We start from the raw sequence: 27,804 nt of genomic DNA, 5'->3' as shown, positions 1-27,804 counted from the left end.
ACCACTTTGGAAGATTTGCAATAATTAACGAAATATTAATTAATAAAGATCCGCGACGGAATGCAATAGCGCGGATAGCGTGCTGCCCGAACGCAGCCTATATGCTGTCTATGTATGCACATGTTATATTCTATTAACTCCTCCCATTCCGTCGCTACGGCGCGACAAACTGGGCTGTCCTTACGCTGGACGCACGCTGATTAGCGGATCTTTATTAATTAATATCTCGTTAATTATTGCGAATCTTCCAAAGTGGTATAGGACTTTTCGTCTTAGAATAACCCCCTCTATCTGCCTACGAGCGGTGAGACGGCAATTACGGGAACGCCCTGTATATACGCTACTGAAATCTGCCGTAGTCAGCTGACTCACGGTTCACAGTCTGTGCGCACGCGCCCAGATTCGCCCACTGTTTCTCCATTTTTTTGCTGTGTTTGTAATTAGTACGCAAAATTGTTAATCGTCGCTAGGTTGGCAGCCTTGGCGCAAGGCGTCTCGCGTCATCTTGTCGTCTGCATGAGGGTGCGAGTGACAGTTCGTCCGTGTTATTGACATTTGGATGCTGACGGAAACTTGCTGCTCACGAGAACGATCCTTTGTCGCGTACTACGGGTGACTGCGCGAGTCCGACGGCAGGCGCGCGCAATGTCGCGATGCCTTGTGCGATATTGTGAGAGCCGACCGCGGCCGAAGCGAGCGACGGTACTCGATCGAACGTCCTCGTCGATGCCGTATTCGTGTGGCCTCGGCCTGCTGCTCGGTCACTTCTCGAATCCTCTCGTCGAACACGATCCGTGATAGCGCGCCGTTTTTCTCCGCGTCTCTTCGGCATCTGTCATCCCTCCTGTGACACACGATGTGACAATCTCGCCCGCCGATTGAAACGATCGAATCGATTACCGCGCGCGTTCGACGTCTCGTCGTCATCGTCGTCCTCGCCGTCTTTTCGTTTACTACCTGTCAACGACGACGGGGAGTATACCGATGATTTTTCGCCGAGTTGCGACACGGGAAATCAGAAGTGGTCTGCGCTGGCGAATCTTCGATCTTTAGCGATTTTTTCACGACGCGTCGACCTCATTACTCGGATTTTTCCTGGTGTAACGATTACATCTGTCGATAATTGCCGAACGGAAAATTTTTCCGCAACGAGACTTGAGCGTTTTTTTTTCTCACCGATGTGTTTTCCTTGAAAAAAAAAAAAAAAACATTTGTTGACACAGTATTGTTACGAGTATTTGAATTTTTTTAATGAGAATTTCCGCAAAAAATGTTCAACAATCAATTTTTAACGACAAATCCTTGATTAATATATTGTTGTTTTTTTTTTAATAACTGATCGTTTATACATGTACATCCAAGAACGGGCACGAAGCGTGAATTTACTGGAAATACTGCGATTTTTCTCGTTGCAAGGTGAGTTTTTCTCAATGAATTATGTATGATAGCTTTTTACTTTAACAGCGGAGACAGTTCTTTTAAAACATCAAAAGTTTCCGCGGCTTTGATATGCCGCGAGAACAATCGAGTGAAAAGTGCAGTTTTTTTTTTTTTTTTTCTGTCGACACTCGATGATATTTTATCGTCACTTTACTCTTTATACGTGCATGTACCTACGTATATTTTTACATGAATCTAATCCTTCGTTTACAAACATCAAAAATGATCTACGAATTATACAGTGAGTTTTGCGAGTCCCACGCGACTTTAAAATTGAATATCTCCGCGAAAAATCAATATTTTTTCAATTTTGTTTTTTTTTTTTTTTTTTTTTAATCGAAAGTTTGATTCTGCGTCGATGAAAAAACACAACTCGAAAAAATCTCTGGTAGTTTCGAAGAGCGTTTAAAAAAAACTAATTTTCACCAGAAACATTGATGCGCAATTTATGAGTGGGTCTGGGAGACCCATGTCCGCGTATACGAGGGATTAAAAATATATATCAAAAAATATTAACGATTATTTGTATTGTTCGCTTTTAAAAGTAACTTTGTTTTTTATCAGAATTATATCAGAAACTAGAATTTTTCTGATTTATAATTCTCCGACGCTAGAGTCGAGAAATAATTTTTCTTTTGCGAACAATTGTTTTCGTTGTTTTTATTTAATTTTTTTTTTTTTGAAGGTTTGGCATAATTTTATTTTTACTCATATGCGAGACTTCAAGGAATGAACTTTATATGTTACTCGTATTAAATGACAATTCGTGAAAAAACTATTTATTAAAAAATACGAGAGACAACATCGATTATAAAATATGTTAAAAAATGTGATGAAAACGATGATTAGCTCCGGATAATTTATAATGGTGTGGTAAAGGCAGTCAGAGCATAACAACGGTGTTGATGTGTAGATGTATAAAAGTGATTTATTAAATCAAGAGTGAAAAATAAACGTTTCGACCTTCTTTTTAGGTCCTTATCAATATATTCTACAATGAAACAAATAAATAAAAAATAAAAAATTGATGTTCGCAAAAATTATTAAGAGAAAATGTTACAAATACATACGCTAAATATAAGAAAACAACTTACAGATACGCTGATGTTATTATCTTCGCACAAAGATGTACATTTAACAATATCTCGTTAACATTGTATTGTTAAATGTACATCTTTGTGCGAAGATAATAACATCAGCGTATCTGTAAGTTGTTTTCTTATATTTAGCGTATGTATTTGTAACATTTTCTCTTAATAATTTTTGCGAACATCAATTTTTTATTTTTTATTTATTTGTTTCATTGTAGAATATATTGATAAAGACCTAAAAAGAAGGTCGAAACGTTTATTTTTCACTCTTGATTTAATAAATCACTTTTATACATCTACACATCAACACCGTTGTTATGCTCTGACTGCCTTTACCACACCATTATAAAATATGTTAAATTTAACCAGGATAATGTCTGCACTAACAATCTGGGATATCGATATTACTTTACAGAAAAGTGTGCGAAGACGTTAAAAGGAAGATGTAAGGGAGATCTTATCTCGAGGGGGAGTCGAACTTTACTCTCTGCTTCGTAATTGAAAAGCGAAATACGCCATCAGAGAAAAGAGCAAAGAGTAATAGAGATTTCGGCATGATCCGTGGCGAGGATAGAGCTTATTTGGAAAATTTAGGCGGGGTAGTGGAGGCATGGAAGCCGAAGCCGGCCAACCGTCTCTTCAGAGGCTCTTTAGAAGCAACCTGCCGTCGCCGGGAGTACCCGGTCTAGACGTCATAAGAGCTCTTCATCAAGTAATGAATCATTTATCTTCTTTCCGCGCTTTACGTACATCTTTAAACGTTTCTATAGGAAAACGCATTACACTCGCACCCGAACTAACTGCGCACAATTTCGTTCCCGTGATGTAGACGGTTGTGTCGTTGCGTTCGGCCCTGGACTCGTCGCGCGAGGAACTACGTCGATTGCAAGAGAGCGTCGGAAAGTTTTCCGGCGAGAACTACGTCGACGCGGTCGGCCGTCTGGCTCTTGAAAATCACGTTCTCAGACGAAAAATCCTGAACAGAAACAACGAGTTCTCGAGCGATGTAGCGACCAGTCCGCCGTTTCAGTCGAAACACGTTCGGCTCGTAGAAACTCATATGGAGTAAGCACGATTTAATTTAGTCGCTAGAGGAGAAAAAGATCGATCTTTCTGCGTGCGAAGATCGATTGACGAATTAACACCAGACTCACTCAAGTTCTCCTCCGCAGCAGAGAATCGACGGATTCTGTGAATACCATCATGGATGTGTCTAAAAAGAAAACTGCTACCAAAGCTCAGGATGTATCTAATCAGCCTGTCTCTGAACAGAGCAGCAGTAGCAGCAGCGGCAACGAGAGTCCCGATTTGCCTTCTCGCGCCGGTCGATCTGACAAGTTGCAATTTTCATCGAAATCCTCTACGACCGCGATCACCAAGGTCACAACCAGAGGCACCGAGACAGTGTCCGCAACGTTGAGCATCTCTCAAAGTGAGAATTACAAATCCTCGACCTCGACAACGAACATGACCGGCAACGAAAGCGAGTCTCGAGTGGAAATTACGGGTACAATAAAAAAATAATGCTATAACAAAATAACAACTTATAAGTAAAAATAACGAATATAATTGTGATTGCGAAGAAGTTTTCTGACTTCTCTCAAAGTAATTTCGCGCGTGTATGTATAAAATATTTGTAGAGATAGAAGGAATCTTTTTTTTTTTTTTTTTTAAGAGAAATATACTTCATTTTTAGGCGATGTAATTAATGTGGATCATTTGGATGTCCCCGAGAAGGATCTCGAAGACTTGAGTCTAAAATCCATCTCCGACGGCGACAATTCCGTGTTCAGTGATCACGCGGATCAGTCGCAACCGCCTCGACAGGGTCAACCGGCCGACTCGACGAGGCCGAACGAACACTCGGAAAACGAATCGGAAGAGTTGGACGATATCGAATTGATATTCACAACGGATGATACCTGTCGCGATCTCGGCCTGCAGGAAGATCTTGTGTCCATCACGGAGACGGAATCCTGGCAGCAGACAGGTGCGGGTAGCGGACAACCTGTCTTACTCAAGTATACCAAGTCGGCGGAAGGCGAGTCGTTGGTTTGCAACGGCGAGAAAACCAGCTCCGTCGAGGAGGCCGTCTCCTCTCAGAGTTCCAGCATTGATCGCGAAGAGAGCGTCGACAGATTCGACGAGAGTTCCAGCACCAGGCTTAACAAAATGTGGTCGCAATGCTCTGTCCTGGTTGAGACGGACATTAGTAAATGCGGCGTGGTGGAAGACGCTGACAACTCAGTGGGATCGTCCTTACGACACGCCACGAGAAGAAATACTTTGGCTGCACCGCCAACGGCTTACAGGTTTGTAATTTCATATAGTTTCGACAAATAGCCTTCAAGCGACCGAGAGATTCTCCAATATTCTGTCATATTATATACTCTCATCGTCTCATTATTTCAGACCCATTATTCATCGGGAAGCTCTAGCTAGTAGCCGGAGAAAAAGTTCTACTCCTTTGCGGCCAGTAATGGACCGTTGCAGCGGCGCCCGAAGAGAATCCGGCGCCCAGACGGATATTTCCGCGCTTCCGGCACAATGGCGATCCGAAAGCTATCTGGCACACAAAGTCGCGCATACTTTTACGACGCTGCCCAGCAAGTTTGCATTACCAACGGGGGTGCCTGGTCGACTGAGACTGTCGGACAAAACCCGGGAAGCAAGAAGAGTGATGTTATCGGACATTAGTTTCACCAGCATGGTGCCAGAGTTGTCGAGAAGCGCAGATCACCTGTGCCATGATCCACACGCGCAGGTGAAGTTAAAACATAAAGATTATATTAATCGTGAGAAAAAAAGGAATAGAAAAAAGTATCTATTCTTTTTCTCTAATTAATACGATAGATAAATCCTTCTTTTTTAAACATTAATTGTTCTAAAGTTCTATAATTTTTTTTTTTTTTTTAGACATGTTTCAGTTTGCGTGGCTGTGGCCTTCGTACACCGGAAGTTCATAGACGTGAATCTCTGGGTTCTTCCGCGGGATATTGGCCTCGTTGCAATCCTGCAACGGGTCTGCCGAGTCCCTGCGACTGTCGACTGTCGACCGATCTCTATCCCTCACGATATCGCGGTTCTCTGACGTCGATACCGTCGCCCGGTCTCGAAGTGGTTGGCGGTCCTCCACGGAGACACTCCTGGAGAGCAACGGCGGCGTCCTTCGACACATGCACATGGCGAGCTCCAGTCGCGACTTCCACACCACGCCCGACGTGGTCGATGCCGTCCTCTCCGACGCATGTGCATCCTCCGTCGACCTCCGCTAAAACTTCGAAAAGCGCACCAAAGAGAACGCGATCCAAGGTTACCTTCCAAGGTACGATGGCGTAAACAAAATAATATATAAGTTCGGAAATCAACCGAGAGTTCGTAATTTCCAGACTGTCTAATGACGCGGGGTAGCCTGCCCAACTTGCGCTCGGATTCGATCGGCGGTGAAAACAGCGGAGACTCCACCGAATCGTTGATCGACGAAGCCGAGGATTATCTGCGGCGTAGTATAGACTCCATGCTGACGATATCGAGCGCCAACACGGACTATTGGTGTAAACACACAGCAAGACGAAGAAGAATACGACGGCATTCTGAGCCCGATCTGATTCGCGATTGGCACCCTCCCCAGGATGCTAGGCCATATTTGCCAAAGGTAAGCGTTGCGCGCGCGCGCGCGCGTTCTCGTTTTATTCGCTATAATTAACTCTTACATTTGAATCCAAAGGCTCTTTGCCCTTCAATTATTTTAAAACTTATAAATTTTCGTGCGTACACCCTTCAGATACCAAGAGATCTCAAGCTGGATCACCTCGTAAAGGTCATATCGCCGGAAGGTAGGGTCCTTCAAGGTCGCGTGAGATACGTAGGTCCCGTTCCGGGTCGAGAAGATGTGCATGTAGGTGTAGAATTGCCATACGCTAATGGTTCGTCCGACGGTACTTTCCACGGCAGAAGATACTTCGATTGGTGAGTTTCCAAGACTACTTTCACGAATATCGAATGTTTCCGAGTCTTAAGATTTTCAGTTTTAATCGGGAAATAATATTTCTCGTTTTTAACAGCGAGTCGGATCGAGCAATTTTTGTACCGTTCAAAAAAGTGGTGCTTGCTTGGTGCACTACTTGACCCGAGGCCCCGACCCTCGTGGTCACTCCTCGCATTCTACTCTCTCAAGATACCATGTAAGGAAAATTTGGCGACGACACATGTAAGTCGTATTTAAGAATTTATCAATTTTGAAGATCCGCCAATCTCTCTGAATAGATTCGAATGAGTGGAATAATTTGTTTCTAATCTTTGGCAAGTAATTTTCTCGTTTCCCGAATAGAAGAAGTGTAAGTGTCCAACTAAGTGTTATAATTATCGAAATTTAAAAAAAAGAAAAAACAAAGTGTGTAAAAAACGAGAACACAAACAACGCCCACACACACTCTGGCGCGACTTAACTTCACTCAATAAATTCTATACATATATATATATACATACACGCAACACGTATACTATCCACTCTGTTTAATGTATGTTCGCAGGATGGATTATCACCACACAGCCGCACAGATAGTAGTGTAATAAAAATTCTGCTATATCGGTGTCCTTTACTGATGATTTTAATTTTTTAAGAAAATTTCTTATATGGATATAGAACAAGTTGGTGAGGTTTCATGGTAAATCTTTCTAATCTACAGCGATTACAAGAAAAAAAAAGCAAAACACATGCTTAGAGATAAAAATTGTACAAGTTTTCGTCAAATTTTAAATATTACATACATTGAGATATTGATAGAACATGTTGTAATCGTTTAAAAGTTTCAGAACAAGTTTTAAGAGAGACGTGAAAAACCATGAAATATCACAAACTTCTGTTACTACATTAATGTGATTATATATACATGATGTACATATGCATACATATACACACACGTGCGCGCGCGCGCACAAACACACACACACACAAACACACACACCGCAAACTCTCATAATGTTCAACGTGATGCCATATGCCAAAAAGATAAAAACTTGTCAAAAAACTTCATAAAACTTAAATATATTATTGTGTTACTGACGCTCTAAATATAAGAGATCACATTTTGTTCCATGCTTAAAAAATGTGTAATTTGAGAGAAAGGTGAGGGAATCAAAATCACAAATTTTATATAACTGAAGATTTTAAATATTTAGATGTAGGAGTCAGCCAGTAATTCAGTTTTAGAAACAATAGTGCAAATTATCGATAGTTTCTGTCAATAATTCAGAGGCTACGTGTGCAGCAAACGCTGATATTTTGTTTTACAGCATGACGTGCGCATTGTGATTTGTAATTTATGCGCGTAATTTCGCGATCGAACGTTTGTTCACCGCGATGTCACAACGTCAGGCTGTTGTTGCAAAGTTTGTGTGTATTTTTTTGTTTTGTTTAAAGAGAAGAAACGTATACCTGTTATTTTGTCTATTACGATAAATAAATTATTGTCAATACTCACATCGAACAAAGTTTTACGTCACCCCTGATTTCTCTAACAAACAAAAGAAAATAATTTTTCTGATCGCAAATACTCAATCAACAGATAAATGTTAATATTGACGGTGATTAACGTGCAGATTAATTAGCACACAAGATATGTGACGAGATTATGATACAGAACTCGTTTTCGATGTGCGTATTTTTTTTTTCTTTTTTTTGACTGAAATTGAAGAGAATAAGAAAGAAAAAAAATGATCCGAATGATATAAATATGTGCTATAGTGATAAATACAAGATCAAGAATTTGTTTCGACGTAATAATCTCCGCGCGTTTTGCTTACGAGCTTTCGATGAGCAAATGTTTTAGTATACGTGTACGTATATGTATTTAACGTATATCTATCTGTAAATTTAAAAACAAAAGACATGCCTATACATATATATATATATATATATATGTATATAAATATATATATATATAAAATATATATATGTATAAAGTGTGGGCACTACACTTAACTGTATAAAGAAATGAATGTAATCATATCTTTGAGGCTGTACCTACATATAATATCGTCTCTTATCGATGGATTCGATGTCTGATGGTTTTGTCTGAGCAGCAATGAGGATCGACCGACGTGTTCCGCTGTATTTTTAGATCCGTGGAGAAATACCTAGCTGTGGATATTAACAAAAAGTCGAGACAAGATGTTGTCAATCCCTCTCACACTATTTATTGTATCGTAACAAAATACCAGAAAATAAAACTCTGAATTACAATGTAAGGCACATTATCGTCTCGGAAAAACCTTTGCGTGTATCTTATAAGAGAATTGTTCGATTATTAAAACATCCTTTCTGCGTTTAGGCGGAAAACAGCCCCTCTTCCTGTTTAATTTTGTTCTTCCATGCGGTAAAGTCGAAGGTTTTACAAACGATGCGCCGGGTAATCGGCATACCAGCTGAAGGCCCCATTAGATCCGGTGTGTCCTCCGAAGTCAACGTAGTCCAGAACGCGCGTTGTCGCTCGCTCAGAACGTTGTCCCTCGGACTCGTCCTGAACGACACTGGGCTGAACGACAGCCGGAAGATACGCTTCTGTTTGTCGTGCCACCCTTGAGAGAGAAGATACAATTGGATTCACCTCGATGACGTCGATGCCGTCGATACCGTCAACGGAGATCGCAATGTAACGTCTGCCTCCTAGCACACCGTATATGACGCACAGCAATGTCAATGCGATACTCTAAAAGATAAAAAAAAATGCTTTTATTGTTTTATCACATTTAATAAAAAAAAACTAATTTCTCTTTTAGATTTTTTTTTACGTACAAAGATAATATATATATGTATATATACACGTATGTAAATCGAAAATTAGAAAATTCTAATATGAATATTATTTTGCTAAAGTTGTTATTTACCAGATGATTCATTGTTCTCTCTTGTGATGAAAATTGAAATTGATGAAAGCAAACGTGGCAGTTCGGTTCGCCAAACTAAAGAGAGGAACTCCGTTACCGCAGTTTTATACGTTTTGCTTCACCACAGCTTTCTAGTCTTACTAGAAGGAACCGACAATTACTTCTGGTTACTTCTTGCACCATGCTTTATCTCGACAAGTCAATTGTCGCTGAGATGGCATGATCGCGAGTCGCTGAAGCGTGCGGCAAAGTTCTAGAAAAAAAATCGTTATATCCTTCTTCCTTGAGTCACGCCTCGACACTTTCGATCTTCTTTCAATCAAACTTTCGACTATTCTTTCTTTCTCCGCTGTGTTTTTCTTTGCGGTTTGTCTGATTTGCTTGTCGTCGAATCACGCAGGTTGCATCGGTCAATTTAATCCTTTCGGTGCAAAACAACAAATATATTCGCCGTCAGAAAATGGCTCTCTAAGCGCGAACGGCGTTTCATATACGTTCGGCATGAAAATCATGATCCGTCAATTGCGGACGTTGCACATAGCGATTACAAAAAAGTTTTTTTGTGTTTAAAGCGTGTCGCGCCGAAAGGATTAGTATAAAATACAAATTTATTTTAGAGCTACCGTAAACACCTGTATGCCCGACTTAACCGGTCATTTCTCGCTGGCAGTCTTACGAGTATACTCGCGTTGTAAAATCGTATCATTGGTAGAAACGAATACTCCGATACACCTTGAGTTTTTTCCGAGACCAAATTTGTTTCACTTATTTTTCTTAGAATCTCCTTACACTTTCTATTATTTAAATTATGCCTATATATTCTTCTCACAATATTGTGCGTCTTTATAACATGGTCACAGATTTTTAGTTATTGCCAGAAATAACACAAAGAACAGCCAAAATATATAATAAAAGTTAACAGTGAAAAAAAAAGAAAAAAAAAACAAAATCACCAGAGCTAAAAGTACAATAATAAAAAAACCATATAAATCATTATAATACATATGAACTTTAATGCTTTATAATTTTAATATATACAATAAAGTACACTACAAAAAGAAAATTACAAATGATAAAAGATTAGCAAAAATCTCTACAAAAATATAGTAAAATGTATTTTATGTATTGAACAAATATTGTTATATTATCTTTCTAACAGTTATGACAAAGATTATCTATATACAGATGACTTTAATAACTTAAAAACTTATCTGTAATTGTATAAAATAAATCAAACTCTGCAATAATCACAAACATTCAATATATTAAAGCCTTAAAATGAAAAAAACTTATTATGAGCACATAAAGTTCTTTATATTAACTGATATAAATTATTATATAATCATTAATATATATATGTATATATATACACATATATACATACATATATATATATATGTATATAATGCAGATATATATATAATACATATATATATATACATATATACACATATATATAACAAAATTAATTCGCGAAACAAATTGCAATTCTTGCTGGAAAAAAAAGCTATTACACGTAATTTGTATAACTGTTACTGCAAGTAAATATATCTGATGCATTTCACAAATTCAATTTTATAATTAATTAATAATTTTAATTATTAATTCCTTTAAAGGAACTAATAACCTGTTAAAATAAAAATCTGTATTTACTCGAAATAAGGCTTTTTTCTATTTTTAGTTATTAAAGTTATAATAAAGAAAAAAAACAATTTCAGATCTTCAGTTGCGTTTTATGGTCAAGACAAATTAGAATTCGGTCTCTATATTATTTCTTTAAGCTTAAATTTTTTTAAACAAAAACAACATTGCTTATAACTGAATCAATATAAAATATTGCCTATAAATATATAAATTGACAACAAAAAAAGTTGTGTATGCAGCTAAAAATACACATACACAAAAAAAATAAAAATTTATAATAACTTAACCCTTAATCTGCACACTTCATAGGAATCACATAGCCTGCACATGGGATATGGTCTACCCCAGCCACAAAAATGATCATCAAATTCACTGAAATTATTATAACTTGAAAAAATTTATATACACTATTTGAAACATCTATAAAAAGACGTCATAGTTTTTTTAATGATTTTTCAATTTTAAGTTAGTGAAAAAAATTTCCCCAAAAAAACGATTTACGTAGCTATATCTTCGTGCAAAAATGCCTGGAGTAGATTCCATCCCACAGTGCAGATTAAGGATTAATATCATACAGAAATTATAAGTGTGTATGTGTATGTACATGCTGATTTAAATCATATCTACCTGTTCCGCTAAATCACTCGGATTTAGAAACAAACTTGTTAGAAGTCCAAGTACGAATTTTTAAAGTTTCTGATAAAGCTAAACGTCATTCTTTGATTCATTTTCTTGTTCCTTGCATTCTTCAATTAATGATTTTGAAAAGAAATCGTTACATGGTAAAACTGTCTTAGCAAGTTGCAGACCAACCAGAACCTGAGCTACGTCAGTAAAATTCTGCAAAAACATAATATATGTAAGTTTTCCTGTGTATATTTATTTGTTCTACTTTACATTCAATGGTTGCTTGTGTATTTTGTTTGCGGTAAAGTTTGGCAAGATTTTTCCCACAACGCTCGGATGCCACGTAATTATTTGTGACGCGAAAACTCAAACACTACAAGCAGTTTATGAGTTATTCCGAAATGTTATGCCAAGTAACAAGATGCTTAGACTGTACACAAAATAAGGATATAAATATAGCTTTGATAATTTCAGTTTATTACTGTTTAAACTATATGATTTTGTGGCTAATTTTAAATAATTTCAATGAATAAAAAAAAGTTAAATAAAAGTTTTTTAATATAAAATATCGATAATAAAAACTAAAAACGTCGATACAAAAATGACACTAACGCGGTTCAAATCCGAAAAACATCTTCGAATGTTAATACAACACACCGCGAAATATCAGATAATAATAAATTATCCATTATCTGAGATAAATATCAGATAATAGAAACTCTTTTTATGAAGAAAAACTTATTCATTTTTCTTACTTCGGTATAAAGAGCGAGCTCAAGAACCCATTTGTTTTTACGATAAAATGTGTTCGGCCGTTTTATGTAGTCTAAACGTTTAGCGGTGAGAACTTTCTTTTCCCCTGGTTGAACCAAAGCAGAAAACGCTTCTATGGTATCCGAAGACCATTCAAGTTTTCTGGAAAAAAAAAAAAAAAAAAAAAAAAAAAAAAAAAAAATGACGAGCAGATTATAATGACTATGATTATCCATGAATCAATTGATTTTGTCAAGTTAATTTATAAGTTTATAATCAACTTACTCCAACGGATATACGTATCCCAGTTTACACTCTATTGCTTGAACTCGCAGGCTCAACATGTCCGTGCAGAGTTCCAATATGTTATCAATAGAAAAGTTCTTCACAATTTTTCCATAATCCAAAAGATAAACTGTGCACAGAGGCAAGTTAACATCTATTATTTCTGCACGATACCATTTGTCCTCATATTTGGCTGCTACAAGTTTGTTTACTTCTATCTAAAAAAAAATCAAGAAGTAATTATTAATTTCTCTTACGATCTTTTAGATATCTCGCTAAAGTAGCAAAATAACGTGACATTTAACTTAAAGCAATGTTAGATTGTATGATTATGTGCAATTGTGCTTGTAATAATTTTTTATAGGATATACATTTAAGAACTATGTTAGGTTATTATTCTAAATAATTTCTAGGACTTTTTTAATTTACCTTAGATAACAAATGAGATTCGCGAATGTTTTTATTATCATAATATTTTGTCATTTCACTCTCTAATTTCTCAAACTCGTTGAGTTTAGGTCCTACCACTTGAATCCAAAACTGATCTGGTGACTCAATCGCAGATACGTACACTTCAAGAGAAGAATCTGTTAAAATTAAACTTTAGTTGTAATAATGGCAAGTCAAACTAATAAAACAATATAAATCTATAGTAATTTATTTATTTGCATACTTGACATTGAAGTGTCGAGATTGTCGTAATTAGTTTTGTTACTATCCTCTTTTTTTAGATATATTTTCTCTATCTCAGATGTAGCTTTTTCTATTTCTTCAGTAGTACCCTTTATTAATAGCTTCTGTTCTTTTATATCACCTAACATATGGAGTAGATTATAATACAGGGAATTTGTTAGGAAAACAAGACACAAATTATAAAATAAAATCATACCTTTACGTAAATTGCTTATAAAACTAAGTTTTGCACCTGAAACTCTTTGTAAGTATTCTGCTTCACGTGATATTTGAGCATGCTGACTATTTGATAGAAATATCATCTTACAAGTCTTGATTTTTTTATGATTCTCTACTTTCTCATTAATTAAACATTTTGCCAACATAATATATTCCATTTCATCACCTTGTACGGTGATAGTAACATGTTGAGACTCCAAATCTTTGTTTTTCTCTATTTTAATATATGTATTAGTTTTTGTTTGTATTTCCTTAATCACAGAACCACTTCTACCAATTATAGCAGACACACACTGCTTAGGCACTATTACTCCACATCTTATAGGTTTTTTGCTTTTTTCAGATTTCTTTGACCAACACTTCTTTTCTTCATTATTATTTTTATTCTGCAATAATAATAAACTTGTGTGTATTGTATTTAGATACCATAAATAAATTTCCTATTATAATTTTTATAAAGAGAGACATTAACTTAGAAACAAAATTAAATAACTTGTATATTTAAAAAAGCACTAATTTTACCTTTCTTAATAAAGGATACAGCAAAACTGCTATGGATAGACCAAAAGTTGTCAAAGATATACCAAATAAAATTGGCAACAATTTTCCATTCAACTTCATTTTCTTCTTGTTACAAAGATCACACTAGATAATAACAAAAGTGTTCCATGTAATTATTACAATACAGATCTTTAATCATTACAATAATTGTAATTATTACAATACAATAGATCTTTAATCATTTAATACTTAAGTGTTTTCTATAATAAATAGAACCTGTAAAATTTTATGAGTAACTTTTACTAATAAATTATATTCAACTCTAATTGTAACATATATGTATACATGTATAAAACTAAAATAATGTACTTATTTTTTATCAGTATTAGAAGATTGCAGAATTTTACAATAGAAGATATACTTCAACCTTTTTTCTTAGAAAATCATTAAAAAAAAAAAACAAAGAAAAGTATACTGCACTTAAAATTTTTTTAACCGTCTGCTTTCTCTTCTTTTTTTTACAACTTGCTAGAATTTGTTCTATTAGTATTGTCCAGATAATGTACACACGTATCAGACATCAATAATGTATATTATAAAAATACGTTAAATAGGAAAAAAAAAAAAAAAAAATAAACTCAAGTTCAATACATACTCTAATAATATTATACACTTTGTATTTTCAGTGTAAATTTTGACATTTACATAACCTCGTAAAGCCACGCAAAAGAACTTAACACATTTTATGACGAAAGAACGATCGTAAACGTATGTAAAACGTACATGTGTTACAAAAGTGGTGATTACATCACGCTGCTTTACACGTGATTACACGTTTATGCACAATATTTACGTAAAGTCTCCCTTCTTAGAAAACCAAAAGCCGCTTCGGACTCAATATATATATAAACTTACGCCACAACCAAACCGGATTAAACTCCACTCGAGTGTTAACAAGTATTTAGCCGACGTCTAACATAAACAAACTCAGGTTTTCGAAGATTAAACAAATCACATCGTCGACTCTTTTTTGTCCGAATGACCCAAGTGTGTAGCGAAGAATCGACCAATCGTTGCGATCTACATGCGATCACGTGACACATACCTACATATTGGAACGTGGGCGCTAAACTTTTATAAACTTGTTCATATCAATAGACATATCTATGTGTGTATTTAAATTTCATTATTTTTGCGTCAAATTCGTCATAATAAAAAAAAAAAAAAAACCGCTTTTATAGCATCATTCTATACATATGTAATAAAATTTCCATATGCAATCGATAAAAAATAAATTATTCATATTATTCTTCCATTTTTCTTTTATAATCACACTAAAATTTATTTTTAATTACCGCACAAAATTTTAAACGCTAATATATTGTCCTTCTCTCTTGATATATGGTCTTTATTTATATATTTATTTATTAATATCTCTTTTTAATTTAAAAAAAGTGAAAGATCAGTTTTTTTGCTTTCGTACGCTGCGATTTCTAGGTATGGTTATTGTGAAGGACACTCAATATACATATAACGAATTCGACTTTCACTTATGTACGTGAAGTTAAATTGTGTAAACTTGTTTTTATATTATATTCGACGCGTCAACGTCTCATATGTTATCTTCGAACCGGTTTTTCGCTGACGCAACATATCACGTATATTTTTGTACAACGTGTTGCGATAACTGATACAGTTATCAACTACTTAGCGGTTGTGCAAATCTGATAGTGAAGTGTGAAAATTTACTGGACTGTTACTTATTAGATCGCCGTCAGTTCACTGACTAGAGACGTTTTTGGTATAAGCAGCATGATGGCTTTACCGATTTTACCGCGAGTTCTGGTGACTAGCAATGAAATGCCGACACCTGGCATCGATTTGCTTCGAACAAAGTAAGTCTAAAAAAAAAAAAAGACTATTGGAAAAACGTAGAATATTGAAAAATCACAGATTTCTATAGAAATCTGTGTGAAAAATTCACGTAACATATATATTTTATTGTTTTATTGCTGTTGTAATAGATGTGACGTTACTATTCTTCCAAATGTTATAAGCACCGAAGAACAAGTATTGAAAGCTCTTCCTGGACACGATGCTTTGCTTATGGCCAATCATGTTAATGTCAATAGCGAGTTTCTCGATCTTGCTGGTAAATCATTTATTGATTTTTAATAAAAGTTTTTTTTTAAATGTAATTTGTTAAATATTTTATAGACAAAAACTGTTTTTGTGTCTATTAAAAAATATATGTATGCATATATATCCTTTTATATACAAGTGTATATATGTATATATATATCTTTTTACGTACAAGAATGTAAATATTATTTTAAAAAATGTGAGATTTGTATTTGTGTATTTTTTTTAGGTTCCAACTTGAAAGTTATATCGACAATGTCGGCCGGATACGATCACCTGGATGTTCCGGAAATTAAAAGGAGAGGAATCAAGGTCGGACATACGCCGAAGGTATTGTCCGCTGCAGTTGCCGAAATTGCCGTGCTTTTATTGTTATCTGCAACAAGACGTAGCCATGAAAGTCGCACTAAGCTGGAACAGTAATTACATAATTTTATCTTTTAAATTATATAAATATATTTTGAGACAGCTCTGGATTTAAATGAATTGCAATGAATATTCAGCGTCAATTAGCATGTCTGTACACAATCTCCTTAAAACCCCGATTTTGCATTATTTTTAATTTATCATATTTTCTCATCAGTAAGTTCTGAATATTATTTCTTTCTCTCGTTTCATGTTTTTAAAAAAATTTTGTTTTATTAAATATCGAGACTAACACTTTATAAGATATTTATATAAATATAAATTTGAATCAAGAGGTAAGATAGGATTGGGACCGCAGTGGATGTTGGGACGAGACATACGAAATTCTACAGTTGGCATTTTCGGTTTGGGAAATATCGGTCAAGAGATTGTGAAGCGATTAAAAGGATTCGAAGTGGGGCGCTTTATCTATACTGGACATTCGCGTAAAAAAGCAGGTACGCTTTTTTTTGCGGAAACCGAAAAATTAATTTTTATTTTATTACACAACATGATACTCATTGTTCCCCGAACTCATTAAATACATCCTAAAATGACGCAGGTGATGAGCTTGGAGCGAAATTTGTCTCTTTAGACGAACTCTTGGAGCAAAGCGATTTCCTTATCATTGCTGCTCCTCTGAACAACGAAACCAGAGGGCTTTTTAATGATAGTGCATTTGACAAAATGAAAACAACGGCCGTCCTTGTCAACATAGCTCGCGGTCAAATTGTCAATACCGAGTCACTTGTGAAAGCTCTTCGCAATAAAAAGATATTTGCTGCTGGTTTGGACGTCACAGACCCAGAACCGCTGCCACCAGATCACGAACTTCTAAAATTACCCAATGTCGGTCAGTATCTTTGTATTACTTTTCTTTAAATTTTATAAAAAGAAAAAGGAATACTCTCACTATCTTCAAACACATATTTGAAAATTCTAGAAAATTTAGAAAGTAAAGTTCTAAATATTTAAAAAATTGAGATCAAGAAATAAACATAATAAATGTAGATGCATAATATTAAAATGCAAACAAATATTTTTTAAATTAAATTAATGTTAATTCAAAATTTATTCACGTTTATATTTTATCACAAATTACACACATCATAGTACATACCTACATATCATCAAAGTTTTCTTTTAAATTGCAGAAATAATGCCTCATTTGGGTAGTGCAACAATAAAGACTCGCAACGACATGTCGATAATAGCAGCACAGAATGTTCTTAATGGTCTTGAAGGCAAGCCTTTGGTTTATCCATTGTAAAACATTTTTCTCTGTTTTTTTCTTTCTGACTTGTGTGTGCATTTAACGCAGAATTATTCTCTTATATATATGTATATTATACATTTGAAAATAATTATTAAGGACAAATATCTATATATCAATATGTAATTTAAAAGGTTATTTTTCTTATTTCATATTCTTTTTCAAAAGTACCACAATTAGTGAATTTTAATTTCTAATTTCATTATTTATATTTTATATCACATCATATAGGAAGATATATACCTATATATATATATATATGCACTTACTAATATATACTTTTGCTAATAGAAAGAGAGAAAATGGATTATCTAAATATTCTCTGAAACTCTCTCTTTCATTGCAAAATTTAATTTAATTTATTTTATTATATTAAGAAGGGCGGACACATAGGTATATCTACAATTATTATATTTTATAAATATGGAGGAACACATTTTTTGTAAGAATGATATAAGTTCAGAGATGTATCAAAGTACTTCAATATGTTTTTAAAGTTTCAGACATAGAAAAAATTTGTAATTTTGAATTGTTTTCAAAATTTATTTTCTAATTTTGAGAAAATTCTCTCTTTCTAAACCAGTATTTCATATATGTATTTAATAAATAAGAAAATTTACAGCAAATATCTTGTGGATTTTATAAAAGTTATTGTGTATAAATGTTTCCAAACAAATAAACACTTCAACTTAAAATATCATCTTTAGCTCTTAAGAATATTCCTCTATAATATATTTTTGTTTTAAAACATATATCCTAGTAAAACCTGTTGAAAACAGACGCTTGTCAAAAAGACAGTAATTTGCTGCCAAACTGCCAACATAATGTTTGCTTGAATAATTAACAAATTACTTTTTATACCACACTTCCAATATTATAGAAAAAGTGCAGATAAGTAAAAATATGAAAAAACATACTATTCTAAAACAAGTAGTAATTGTCTGACAACACTGTCACTGTTCACACTATTGCAACAGTTCACAGATTAATATCCAGATATAACATTCAACATTTATCACCCATAATGGACAATAGGTAACCATCAGGCTTCCACCACTGCATTTTTTAAACTACTTAGAATAGGATCAATCTTATTTTCCAATGATAATACATGGCCGATGTTACAATTGTGACTAGTGATAAAACTGATAACCAGTGGCAATTTATTCATCTGGATCACCTGAATTCCAAATCGAGCAATTTCACATAAAAATCACATAATACAAAAAAGTGATTTTTATTATATAGTTTTTACCTGATAATTGCTATACATGCATATAATTGTTTTGTTTTTGCCAAGACCCAGTTTACTTCCTTGATCTGTAGCCATTCCAAAAGTAGATAAGAAACTGGCTCTCATAGCTAGTTCCGGCGCCTTCTCATCGGCTACAGATACAACGGGTACTCCATCTCTGTCCGTAATTAATATGCTATGCAGACCCTCTATATCGCTTAACAATCCATATAGAAACTTTTTTAATTCCTATAAAAAAAATACAAAAAATACAAAAAAACACTTTCAAGTGTGTATATGTCATCTAAACAAAAGACATAACCTCAAACGCTTGAGATACTCTATTAATACGAGAAATATAAATTTTAAATTATAAATATGTTCGACTTACAACTGTCATTTTGTTCCGAGAAAAAATGTGCGCACAGCTCGTAAATCGGCAGTTAATCAATAAAATTAATGTTTTTAAGCACGTACACGACCGTCTCTCGTTATCACCTGATTTTTATGTGATAACCAAATATCGCGTTATGTTGTGTATGCGTTTTGTGAGTCTTGTGACCAATCCGATCCGACTCAGTCAGGCGTGATGATTACGATATGCGATGGTGATCATCCAGAGTGATCGTGTAAGAGAATAAAAATACGCAACCGCCAATTTCTTGACAGAAATAACAGATTTACAACAAATTCGATGAATTATAGCGTAGGTATATCAATTCCTGTTGGTAAAAAAAAAAAAAAATATTACATATAATAAATAAAGTTATTGGAAGTATTGTGCTTTAATGAGAAAACAATTTTTAAAATTTCAGAAGGCAAATATTTGTTTTAGTGAAGAGTTGGGAGCAAAAAATAAAAAAATCTTTCGTTCGACTGTACACGCCAATAATTGCAAGCATTAAGGTACGTTTACGTACGTTTAAAGAACTGTTTCTTACGTGGATCCACACAAGTTACTCTACACATACAATCAACTTATAGTGTAATTAAGCTTTGAGGCAGAAAAGAAAGAGAGATATAGAAATTGTGAAAAAAAAATTGAACAAATGTGTTGCAAAGAATAAGCCCAACGTGTATAATACTATACTCGTATTGCACTGAGTGTGTTTACGAGTAATATAAACCAGATATTATACCAGATCAGTGTCAGGTTATGTTTTATTATTACGTCATACTCTTCCTCTCACTCTCAGTGTCACGGTGCACAATATCAGTGTCACGCGTATATATATCAATGTATACAAATTAAATAAATTACGAAATTACACGTGTGTAATGATAACGTGGAAGCAGTGGAGCCCATATCACTCGACGAGCCAGTCTCGACTGGAACTGCTTTAACTGTGGAAAGATACACGGAATAACGACGCAAAAAAAAAAAAGGTAAGTATCTAAACACATCCTTAACCTTAATCCTGGACCTTGTTTTTTTTTTTGGCATCTTGAGAGTGAAGCTGTGGGCATTTTATTTGATTCTAAAGTATTAAAGAATTTTGCAAAAATTCTGAAATTTTTCGAGTATCTACAAATATATGTTGTTTATTTCAAACATGCTACATATAGCAACAAATATATATATACTGTCAAAACTGATGTTTAAAAAAATCTTTAATGCACATCACGTTAATATAATATCTTATTGACACGCAATTTTAGGAAAAGAAGGAATAAAACAATATCAGTTGACTGAACAACAAGATGGAACAGCTATATCGAATAAGAATTCTACTAAGCTTGTGTTTAGTAAATGTTCTACTGATAGAATGGAGCAACGCAGCTGCAGTATCTAATAAAAATCTAGTTCTAACAGGCGGTCAGGGCTTATACAATGCCAGTGATGATGTAGTAATTCTCAATGTCACAAATTTCAAGACAACTGTTTATGGAAGCAGCAGAAGTTGGCTAGTTGAATTTTATAACAGCTGGTGCGGTTTTTGTTTTAGATTTGCACCTACTTGGAAAGCTTTTGCAAGCGATATTGTCTGTAAGTTCTCTACAATAAAATTTATGAAAAAGACTATCTTTTATAAACGCTATAAATGCTTGAATGACAGCAAAAAAAAAAAAAAAAAAAATTTACTGACATAATTAATAAATGATTACACTAATATTTCAGCATGGAATGATATTGTTGCGATTGCCGCAATAGATTGCGCAGATGATGAAAACAATCCTCTCTGCCGAGAGTATGAAGTTATGCATTATCCAATGTTGAAGTACTTTTCTGTAAATGCACATCCCTCGTCCTTGGGTTTAATAATAGAAAAGGGGGACAGTATCGACTCAATAAGGCGTAATTTAGTTAGCAGGCTTGAAGTGGAACAGCAGGAAGGACGAGGATCTACGTGGCCTAATATTGCGCCATATAGGTACGTTAAATTTCCCATTGACAATTCTTGAACAGATTTTTTCCTTCTGACATCGAATAAAATTCTATTTATATTCCATATATATATATATGTATATAAAACATGTGTTATATTTTTATTTCTTATATAAAATCAATAAATATTGCCGCTCTAGGAACGTTGAAACAACAGATATATGGAAAACAGCATCCAGTAACGTGAAGTATTTTTTCTTGGTTTTCGAAAATTTGGACTCGCATCTGGGCACAGAAGTCATTCTTGATCTGCACAGAATCAGCGATTTGCAAATACGCAGAGTGACTTCTGACAATGAGTTGCTGTGTGTAACGAACAAGATTACGAAATTCCCATCTGTGATAGTCTTCGAACGTAACGAAACACAGAAGGTACTCAACGTGAGAATTCCAACGAGAGAAGGAGTGCGGCGAGTTATTAAGGATTACGCGATCGCAAAAGGTGTTAACATTGACGAGACAACGGTGTCCCACGATACCGTGCAGAATACCGAGAGCGTGCATCAGACAACGATCACGACGATTGCAAGGACTCGTGTAGAAGAGGAATCGTCGAAAAAGACCGACGATTATTTGTATCAGCTCGATCTAGAAAGCGCGCTGCACTATTCGATTAATCACGAAATATCTTTAACAAAAGTAATAGAATCCGACAAGATGGAAGCGTTACGGAAGTATCTCGCAGTGTTAGCAGCATATTTTCCTCTGCGACATAATAACGCGTATCTAGAGATGATTTTTAGCGATGTGAGAAGCAGAACTACCATAACCGGCGAAGAGTTCAGCCAGTTGGTTAGAACGACGGAAGAGGGAATGTCGCCGGTATACTCGGGATCGCCTCATCGGTGGATAGGCTGCAAAGGTAGCAAGAATTCGTATCGAGGATATCCTTGCGGGTTGTGGACCATGTTTCACATGTTGACCGTGAATTTCGCACTGGAACGAAGCAAAGACACATTTCTAGGTGATTTCGCGAATGATCCCGCGGCAGTGTTGCGCGCGATGCACGGCTACATCGGGACTTACTTCGGATGCGCCGACTGCGCCGCACATTTCGTGGAAATGGCTAGCAGAAACAAGATATTTGACGTGCACAGTAGAGACGAGGCCGTGCTCTGGCTGTGGCGTGCGCACAACGAAGTGAACGCACGACTGTCAGGAGATGACACAGAGGATCCCGAACATAAGAAGATACAATATCCCGCAGCCGAACATTGCCCGACCTGTAGATACACCAACAGCAGCTGGAACGAAGAGGAGGTTCTGCGATATTTGAAAAACAAATATAGTCACAATAGCATTAAATATGATGGAATCAGCAACTATGACAATGACAATAGTGAGACAAACAGTAATAGTTCGAAAGTGAGACCAGAGAGATTCGCCAAAGAAACAAAGAGTACCACTGCCTTTGGCTGGGACTTGAATATATTCGATATTAGTATCTGTGTGATATTGTATGTTACTTCAGCCGCGATACTCGTGCTGGTTTGTATCAAGTTTGCTGTCAAGAAGACATATAAAAAGAAAAATCACCTCAATCTGTTGCCAAAAGTCTGATCTTTATACTTTGCTTTGCATTTGGTTGACGTCATGCAACATTCCTGGACCAGCAAGTATCACTCAGACATTTAAGCTCGAATCAACTGTTAAGTCACAAATTTCCAGGTTGTATAATATTTCTTTAATTAATACCAATCATTTCGATTATACAGTAAAAGCAAAACAAATTTGCAATTTTTTTAATTTTATTTTTATTTAATTTAAGGAGATTGAATTTTAGGTGAAATTTACAAATTGAATTCAGGGAAAGTTAGATTACAAAAATGACTAAACTTCGTCTATTTATTCTTTTCCTTGAAATCAAATGTTTAAATTTTATCTAAAATTCGAACGTAAACTCTTTTAAGTCTCTTTAAGAAGAAATATTTTTTATTATAATTTGTTATTTCGTATATTAAAATCAATAGATATATAAATCAGTAACTAGATAGCGCCTTCTCTCCCGATGAATTAAATTAAATTGTATTCCAATGAACTCTGTATAATAGCAAGATAAATTATTTATATCTTTTATTTAAATTCACGAGGATTAGGCATGTTTTTTTTTGTATAATCTACAATTTATATAAATTAGTTATGCTCAAGAAACTCTTCACAGAACTGTACAACGTCGGTAATGATTACATTCTTTCGTGCGAGTTTTTTAAATAAACATATTATGTTATAAGCTCACCATTTCACAAATTTAATGATATTCTGCTTTATACTCTTATCTTCAAAGAAGATACTTCACAATTATCAATTCCTAATATTTAAGTTTACTAATTATCTGTCAGTACTGATTTTGATGAATTTGCTCATTAGATTTGTTTTTTTTATGCAACACGAAACAAAGCGAATAAATAATCCTTTTTGCGATAGTCCCTCTCGCTATGTGTGTATGTACAGAGTCTCTCTGCTCTGACATATTTCGTAATACCATTTCTTGTTTCTATGTATAAATTATTATAAAATTATCGCAAATTATACAATATATGTGCGAATAGAAGAGGAGTGTAGCAAGCTTCAAAAAATTTTTATAAAAACAAGAAATGTATAATGGCCATTTGAAGCAAAAAACACTGGTGATAATGTGTGTATGATAGAGACATTACTTTATTCAAGCAGGTAACATAGAACGTTTTCGGCCTTAGATTAAGCCTTTATCAATATATATATAAATATGATGTTCTTGAATTAAAACTTTATCGAGTCACATGATTTTTTTTTTTTACAATTTAGAAATATCAAAGTAACTGAGGATATCTTCCTCAGTTACTTTGATATTTCTAAATTATAAAAAAAAAAATCATGTGACTCGATAAAGTTTTAATTCAAGAACATCATATTTATATATATATTATCACCAGTGGTTTTTTGCTTCAAATGGCCATATGTGCAAATGTCAGCGCTTCTTTATCTGTTTGTACATACATACACGAATGTTACGCGACTGAAACATAATTTTCTATCAGAGAATAATATTATTGTAATAATATTGTGTCAAACCCTAAATAGTGTAAAAACAGTAATAATTCAATCATTTATTATTATCATATGGAATATCAAAGAATATAAAACTGCTGTTAAAAGTACGAGTCTGTTATCTATTGTCATAATTTTTATATACATATATCTTGACGCTTCCGGAAAATACTTCTACTTTCTGTTTGTATTGTCTTATATTCCTATATTCTTTAGATATTTTTATATACAAGAAGAAAACTTTATGCTGTTTAGGGTGAACTGTTCGGTAGATGTTAAAGTAAAAAAAATCAATTAATACTTGTCCAATTGAATTATTTAGCTAGTAATTTGTCGTGTACTCTGTATAACTTAATAAATCTCTGACTAGCATATTCTCAATGGCAAATAATCCGAGAGATTATATAAAACAAATGGTTGTGATGTGGTATATTTGTAATATCTGAATAAAACTTCATTTTTCACATGGATAAATGTTTTGTATGTGAATAGTGTTCCTAAGAGAAAAATTACCTCTTTATTGATTATATTATATTATAAATCATTATCTATGTACAATTTTTTTTACAATAAAAATGTAACACATATATTGTTTTTTTATATTAAATAATAAAATCAACATCATTTATAAAATACTTGAAATAACTAATAGAAAAGAAATAGAAAAGAAATTTATATCAAATAACATATTTAAACGCAGTTTATAGATTTGAGTATAAAATCAAAAATGCCATAAAATTACATGATGTTTCTTGTGTGAAACTAAATAATGCAATACTGTTTGTCATATCTATAGAAGGCTTATTTATACAAAAATTACAAAGGATATATCAATGTAATATAATTATTAACAGTAATCAATATATATCTTTAGTTGATATAAAAGTACAGAATTTTCAGCTGTTGAATTACTTTTTGTTCTTTGATCATATTTAATATTTTTAACATACTATATATTCTTATATACATTATTACATTATTTTTACATTATTTATTTTAAACGCATTTAAAATAAATAATAATTTTTATAAATCATAACAATCGGTATAAAATAATTTAGTTCTTTTTAGAACACAAATTATCCCACAGAACTCCATCATGAGGTAATTCTGATTTTATATAAGGAAGCAACCATGTCAAGTACCACTGTTCTCCAAACACCTCTCTAATATTGTTCTTCCAACCCATGTTGTATGTAAAATCTTTCTTATTACTTTCATTGGCCACGATACCTTTGAGAGTCAAATTGAAGTGATAAATACACAATACACCTGTATACAAAGTACCCACTGCAGATGTTATGTATAACAATAAGTAAAACTGATTGATGGAAAAGTCGACACCGAAGAAAAAAATTGCTACGCCAAAGATCATCTTGATGATAGACATCGGGAACTCAAAGGGTATTCTGTTCCAAATGAAAAAGTGTCCGTAGTAAAAGGCATAAGCTGCACCAAGAAACAAATACCAGATGAACATGAGGAAGTAACGATGATTGTAGTAGCCTATGCAGCACCCAGTGAATACACAATGGTGATCCCGCTTGAGGATGCAGGTATTACAAGTGTTGCAATGCCAGGATCGCGGAGGAGATAAACATTCGCAAGTGGCGCATAATCTCCAGCCGTTTGTGGTCTTCCATGTGCTCACCGGCACTATAATTCTTTGAATACTGGTGTCGCACAGCACCGTGTATGTAAAATTACCTGTGATGTTCATCATAACGAAGGTGCCAAAAACAAAGTGAAATGTATAAGGTAGACTACTGTCCTTATATACTTCCGGCAATATTATCCACAGCCCGAACCAGTACATTAGAAGTACTATGATCAACAGGAACACCATTGACAGCAAATCGCCGATAGTTTGCGGCCATATCTTTTTCCGGACTATCATTGTCGTAGTTTCTCTCTAATTGAGTTATCTCAGCTTATTTTTGTAGATTTTTATTTATATAAGTCTCACCGAGGCCACGTTTTGTAGAATTATATCTTTTAGTTTTTTTTATTAGCCATCCAGAACATTTACCCATACGCTATCGTGCGGGATAATTACATATCTAATGTTTACATTGCATAGATATACCTTTGTGGTTTGGTTTGGTGCAAATATGGCTCACCGACTGGTTAAAGCTACGCCATTCACTGTATATTCTTTACCATAAGATAAAGTTTCCGCATAGCATATAAGTTTTCGGAGCAGCTCCACAGATTGGTAGCAATGAATGCTCGTATGTACCTATGGCTGTGTTCCAACCAGAAAGAAGCTTGGTTTGGTTTGGTGCTCTTTTGGCTCAGTAGACCCATAAAGCTGGTCCATACGCCATTCTATGTCTTTTTGATAACAGGTTTAAAACCGTGGATTGGGTTCCTGACGCCAAGCCACGGAGTTGTACATTTGTTTAAATTAAAGATAATAATAAAGAAAGTGGTGTAAAACACCGACAATTGTCCAAAAATATTCACTACGCACATCCAACCGATATGGCTGATGCAATCCAACTCTACCAGAAAGAAGCCTGAGAGCGGCCCAGGCTCATAAGAGAATGTGTAATTACTTTTCCGCACAGTAAACTAGCGCATGTCCACGGATGGTGCACATTGAAACTACGCAGCCATGTCTACGAGCGACATGTCGTTGCGCTAAGTCCACAGCTTGCGGTTCTATTCTGTGCTATGTGCACGAGTCTAAATGGTCACCTTCTTCAGGTGTGTAACTACATTCGCGAGCGTGGATTTGATTTCTTTTGGAATTTAAAATGATCGGTCTCGTGATGAGAAGATGAGAAAGAAGAACAGAAAAGGATAAGAAAAAACATTGCAACTTTTCACACAACATAAATGTGATGTACAAGAAAAGATGTGATAGTCAAGAAAATAATATTATTTTAGCGAGCAGCATCAGAATTCGTGGAGTGTATCATCTCCTTTTACATCATCATTTGCTGCTTTTTGCTTTATAAATTTTATTTTATTCTCTCAAAAACTACATATATACGTATAAATACAAATTACACAAAAAGACATGTATATTACACAAAGATGTTTTGCCGGTACACAAAATATATACGTCTGAAAAGTTGCAATTCCAAAAAGGATATCTATTACTCTGCTTTATTACAATTCTTTATCAGTGTGTTTTCAATTTTCAAGTTTCATTTTACAATTTTTTATACATTATAATAGAATACAATAGT

General features: G+C 34.4%; 6 protein-coding genes across 11 annotated transcripts; 3 read left to right on the top strand and 3 right to left on the bottom strand.

Annotated features, from left to right (window-relative positions):
* Positions 1 to 435: 435 nt before the first annotated feature.
* LOC109852552 lies at positions 436 to 8,775 on the top strand. 2 transcript variants are annotated; one of them, XM_020423802.1, is made up of 11 exons: positions 436 to 1,416; positions 2,947 to 3,243; positions 3,361 to 3,596; positions 3,707 to 4,038; positions 4,228 to 4,843; positions 4,944 to 5,295; positions 5,448 to 5,856; positions 5,921 to 6,186; positions 6,316 to 6,500; positions 6,596 to 6,741; positions 7,064 to 8,775. In XM_020423802.1, the coding sequence occupies exons 2-10, from the start codon at positions 3,142 to 3,144 to the stop codon at positions 6,657 to 6,659; spliced, it is 2,562 nt and encodes an 853-aa protein (XP_020279391.1). In that variant the 5' UTR covers positions 436 to 1,416; positions 2,947 to 3,141; the 3' UTR covers positions 6,660 to 6,741; positions 7,064 to 8,775. The 2 variants fall into 2 exon arrangements, with proteins under 2 accessions (XP_020279391.1, XP_020279390.1); XM_020423801.1 differs by having other exon boundaries at positions 3,704 to 4,038.
* LOC109852553 (tudor and KH domain-containing protein-like) lies at positions 8,707 to 15,347 on the bottom strand. Of its 4 annotated transcripts, none has more exons than XR_002250010.1 (10): positions 14,925 to 15,347; positions 14,163 to 14,285; positions 13,618 to 14,026; positions 13,402 to 13,542; positions 13,158 to 13,315; positions 12,729 to 12,946; positions 12,446 to 12,605; positions 11,691 to 11,903; positions 9,420 to 9,672; positions 8,707 to 9,241 (listed from the first exon to the last, which is right to left on the bottom strand). XR_002250010.1 is itself a non-coding variant. In XM_020423804.1 (8 exons), exons 2-8 carry the CDS (start codon positions 14,259 to 14,261, stop codon positions 11,769 to 11,771), a joined length of 1,320 nt encoding a protein of 439 aa, XP_020279393.1. In that variant the 5' UTR covers positions 14,262 to 14,285; positions 15,057 to 15,346; the 3' UTR covers positions 11,270 to 11,768. The 4 variants fall into 4 exon arrangements, 1 of the variants encoding a protein (XP_020279393.1); XR_002250009.1 differs by having other exon boundaries at positions 15,057 to 15,346; XR_002250011.1 differs by lacking the exon at positions 14,925 to 15,347 and adding an exon at positions 14,797 to 14,916.
* A 401-nt stretch (positions 15,348 to 15,748) lies between these two features.
* On the top strand, positions 15,749 to 18,217 carry LOC109852568 (glyoxylate reductase/hydroxypyruvate reductase-like). The gene is made up of 6 exons (XM_020423828.1): positions 15,749 to 16,036; positions 16,166 to 16,293; positions 16,513 to 16,702; positions 16,983 to 17,146; positions 17,251 to 17,541; positions 17,843 to 18,217. Exons 1-6 carry the CDS (start codon positions 15,954 to 15,956, stop codon positions 17,956 to 17,958), a joined length of 972 nt encoding a protein of 323 aa, XP_020279417.1. The 5' UTR covers positions 15,749 to 15,953; the 3' UTR covers positions 17,959 to 18,217.
* Positions 18,218 to 18,551: 334 nt separating this feature from the next.
* LOC109852559 (ragulator complex protein LAMTOR3-A) lies at positions 18,552 to 19,673 on the bottom strand. The gene is made up of 3 exons (XM_020423814.1): positions 19,587 to 19,673; positions 19,217 to 19,444; positions 18,552 to 19,141 (listed from the first exon to the last, which is right to left on the bottom strand). The coding sequence occupies exons 1-3, from the start codon at positions 19,593 to 19,595 to the stop codon at positions 19,004 to 19,006; spliced, it is 375 nt and encodes a 124-aa protein (XP_020279403.1). The 5' UTR covers positions 19,596 to 19,673; the 3' UTR covers positions 18,552 to 19,003.
* An 817-nt stretch (positions 19,674 to 20,490) lies between these two features.
* LOC109852557 (sulfhydryl oxidase 2) lies at positions 20,491 to 24,223 on the top strand. 2 transcript variants are annotated; one of them, XM_020423810.1, is made up of 4 exons: positions 20,491 to 20,581; positions 20,855 to 21,182; positions 21,315 to 21,567; positions 21,722 to 24,223. In XM_020423810.1, exons 2-4 carry the CDS (start codon positions 20,897 to 20,899, stop codon positions 23,139 to 23,141), a joined length of 1,959 nt encoding a protein of 652 aa, XP_020279399.1. In that variant the 5' UTR covers positions 20,491 to 20,581; positions 20,855 to 20,896; the 3' UTR covers positions 23,142 to 24,223. The 2 variants fall into 2 exon arrangements, with proteins under 2 accessions (XP_020279399.1, XP_020279401.1); XM_020423812.1 differs by having other exon boundaries at positions 20,496 to 20,578; positions 20,853 to 21,182.
* Positions 24,224 to 25,310: 1,087 nt separating this feature from the next.
* Positions 25,311 to 27,193, bottom strand: LOC109852558 (probable palmitoyltransferase ZDHHC24). The gene has a single exon (XM_020423813.1). The coding sequence runs from the start codon at positions 26,502 to 26,504 to the stop codon at positions 25,665 to 25,667; it is 840 nt and encodes a 279-aa protein (XP_020279402.1). The 5' UTR covers positions 26,505 to 27,193; the 3' UTR covers positions 25,311 to 25,664.
* Between the last annotated feature and the right edge of the window lie 611 nt (positions 27,194 to 27,804).

Source organism: Pseudomyrmex gracilis, unplaced genomic scaffold (genome assembly GCF_002006095.1).
Source record: "Pseudomyrmex gracilis isolate BER0280 unplaced genomic scaffold, ASM200609v1 scaffold_31, whole genome shotgun sequence".
NCBI classification, from domain to species: Eukaryota; Metazoa; Arthropoda; class Insecta; order Hymenoptera; family Formicidae; genus Pseudomyrmex; species Pseudomyrmex gracilis.
Note: the sequence above shows the minus strand (reverse complement) of the source record. Positions and strands in the feature narration are given on the sequence as shown.

Coding starts and splice junctions, on each gene's coding strand:
- LOC109852552 (XM_020423801.1), top strand. CDS start 3,142: ATGGAAGCCGAAGCCGGCCAACCGTCTCTTCAGAGGCTCTTTAGAAGC. Junction 3,597..3,703: donor CTCGTAGAAACTCATATGGA/GTAAGCACGATT, acceptor TCTCCTCCGCAG/CAGAGAATCGACGGATTCTG. Junction 4,039..4,227: donor GTCTCGAGTGGAAATTACGG/GTACAATAAAAA, acceptor CTTCATTTTTAG/GCGATGTAATTAATGTGGAT.
- LOC109852553 (XM_020423804.1), bottom strand. CDS start 14,261: ATGAAGTTGAATGGAAAATTGTTGCCAATTTTATTTGGTATATCTTTG. Junction 14,027..14,162: donor TGTATCCTTTATTAAGAAAG/GTAAAATTAGTG, acceptor TTATTATTGCAG/AATAAAAATAATAATGAAGA. Junction 12,606..12,728: donor GGATACGTATATCCGTTGGA/GTAAGTTGATTA, acceptor TTTTTTTTCCAG/AAAACTTGAATGGTCTTCGG.
- LOC109852568 (XM_020423828.1), top strand. CDS start 15,954: ATGATGGCTTTACCGATTTTACCGCGAGTTCTGGTGACTAGCAATGAA. Junction 16,037..16,165: donor ATCGATTTGCTTCGAACAAA/GTAAGTCTAAAA, acceptor CTGTTGTAATAG/ATGTGACGTTACTATTCTTC. Junction 17,542..17,842: donor TCTAAAATTACCCAATGTCG/GTCAGTATCTTT, acceptor TTTAAATTGCAG/AAATAATGCCTCATTTGGGT.
- LOC109852559 (XM_020423814.1), bottom strand. Junction 19,142..19,216: donor GCATGTATAGCAATTATCAG/GTAAAAACTATA, acceptor TTTGGAATTCAG/GTGATCCAGATGAATAAATT.
- LOC109852557 (XM_020423810.1), top strand. CDS start 20,897: ATGGAACAGCTATATCGAATAAGAATTCTACTAAGCTTGTGTTTAGTA. Junction 21,183..21,314: donor TTTTGCAAGCGATATTGTCT/GTAAGTTCTCTA, acceptor CTAATATTTCAG/CATGGAATGATATTGTTGCG. Junction 21,568..21,721: donor CCTAATATTGCGCCATATAG/GTACGTTAAATT, acceptor TTGCCGCTCTAG/GAACGTTGAAACAACAGATA.
- LOC109852558 (XM_020423813.1), bottom strand. CDS start 26,504: ATGATAGTCCGGAAAAAGATATGGCCGCAAACTATCGGCGATTTGCTG.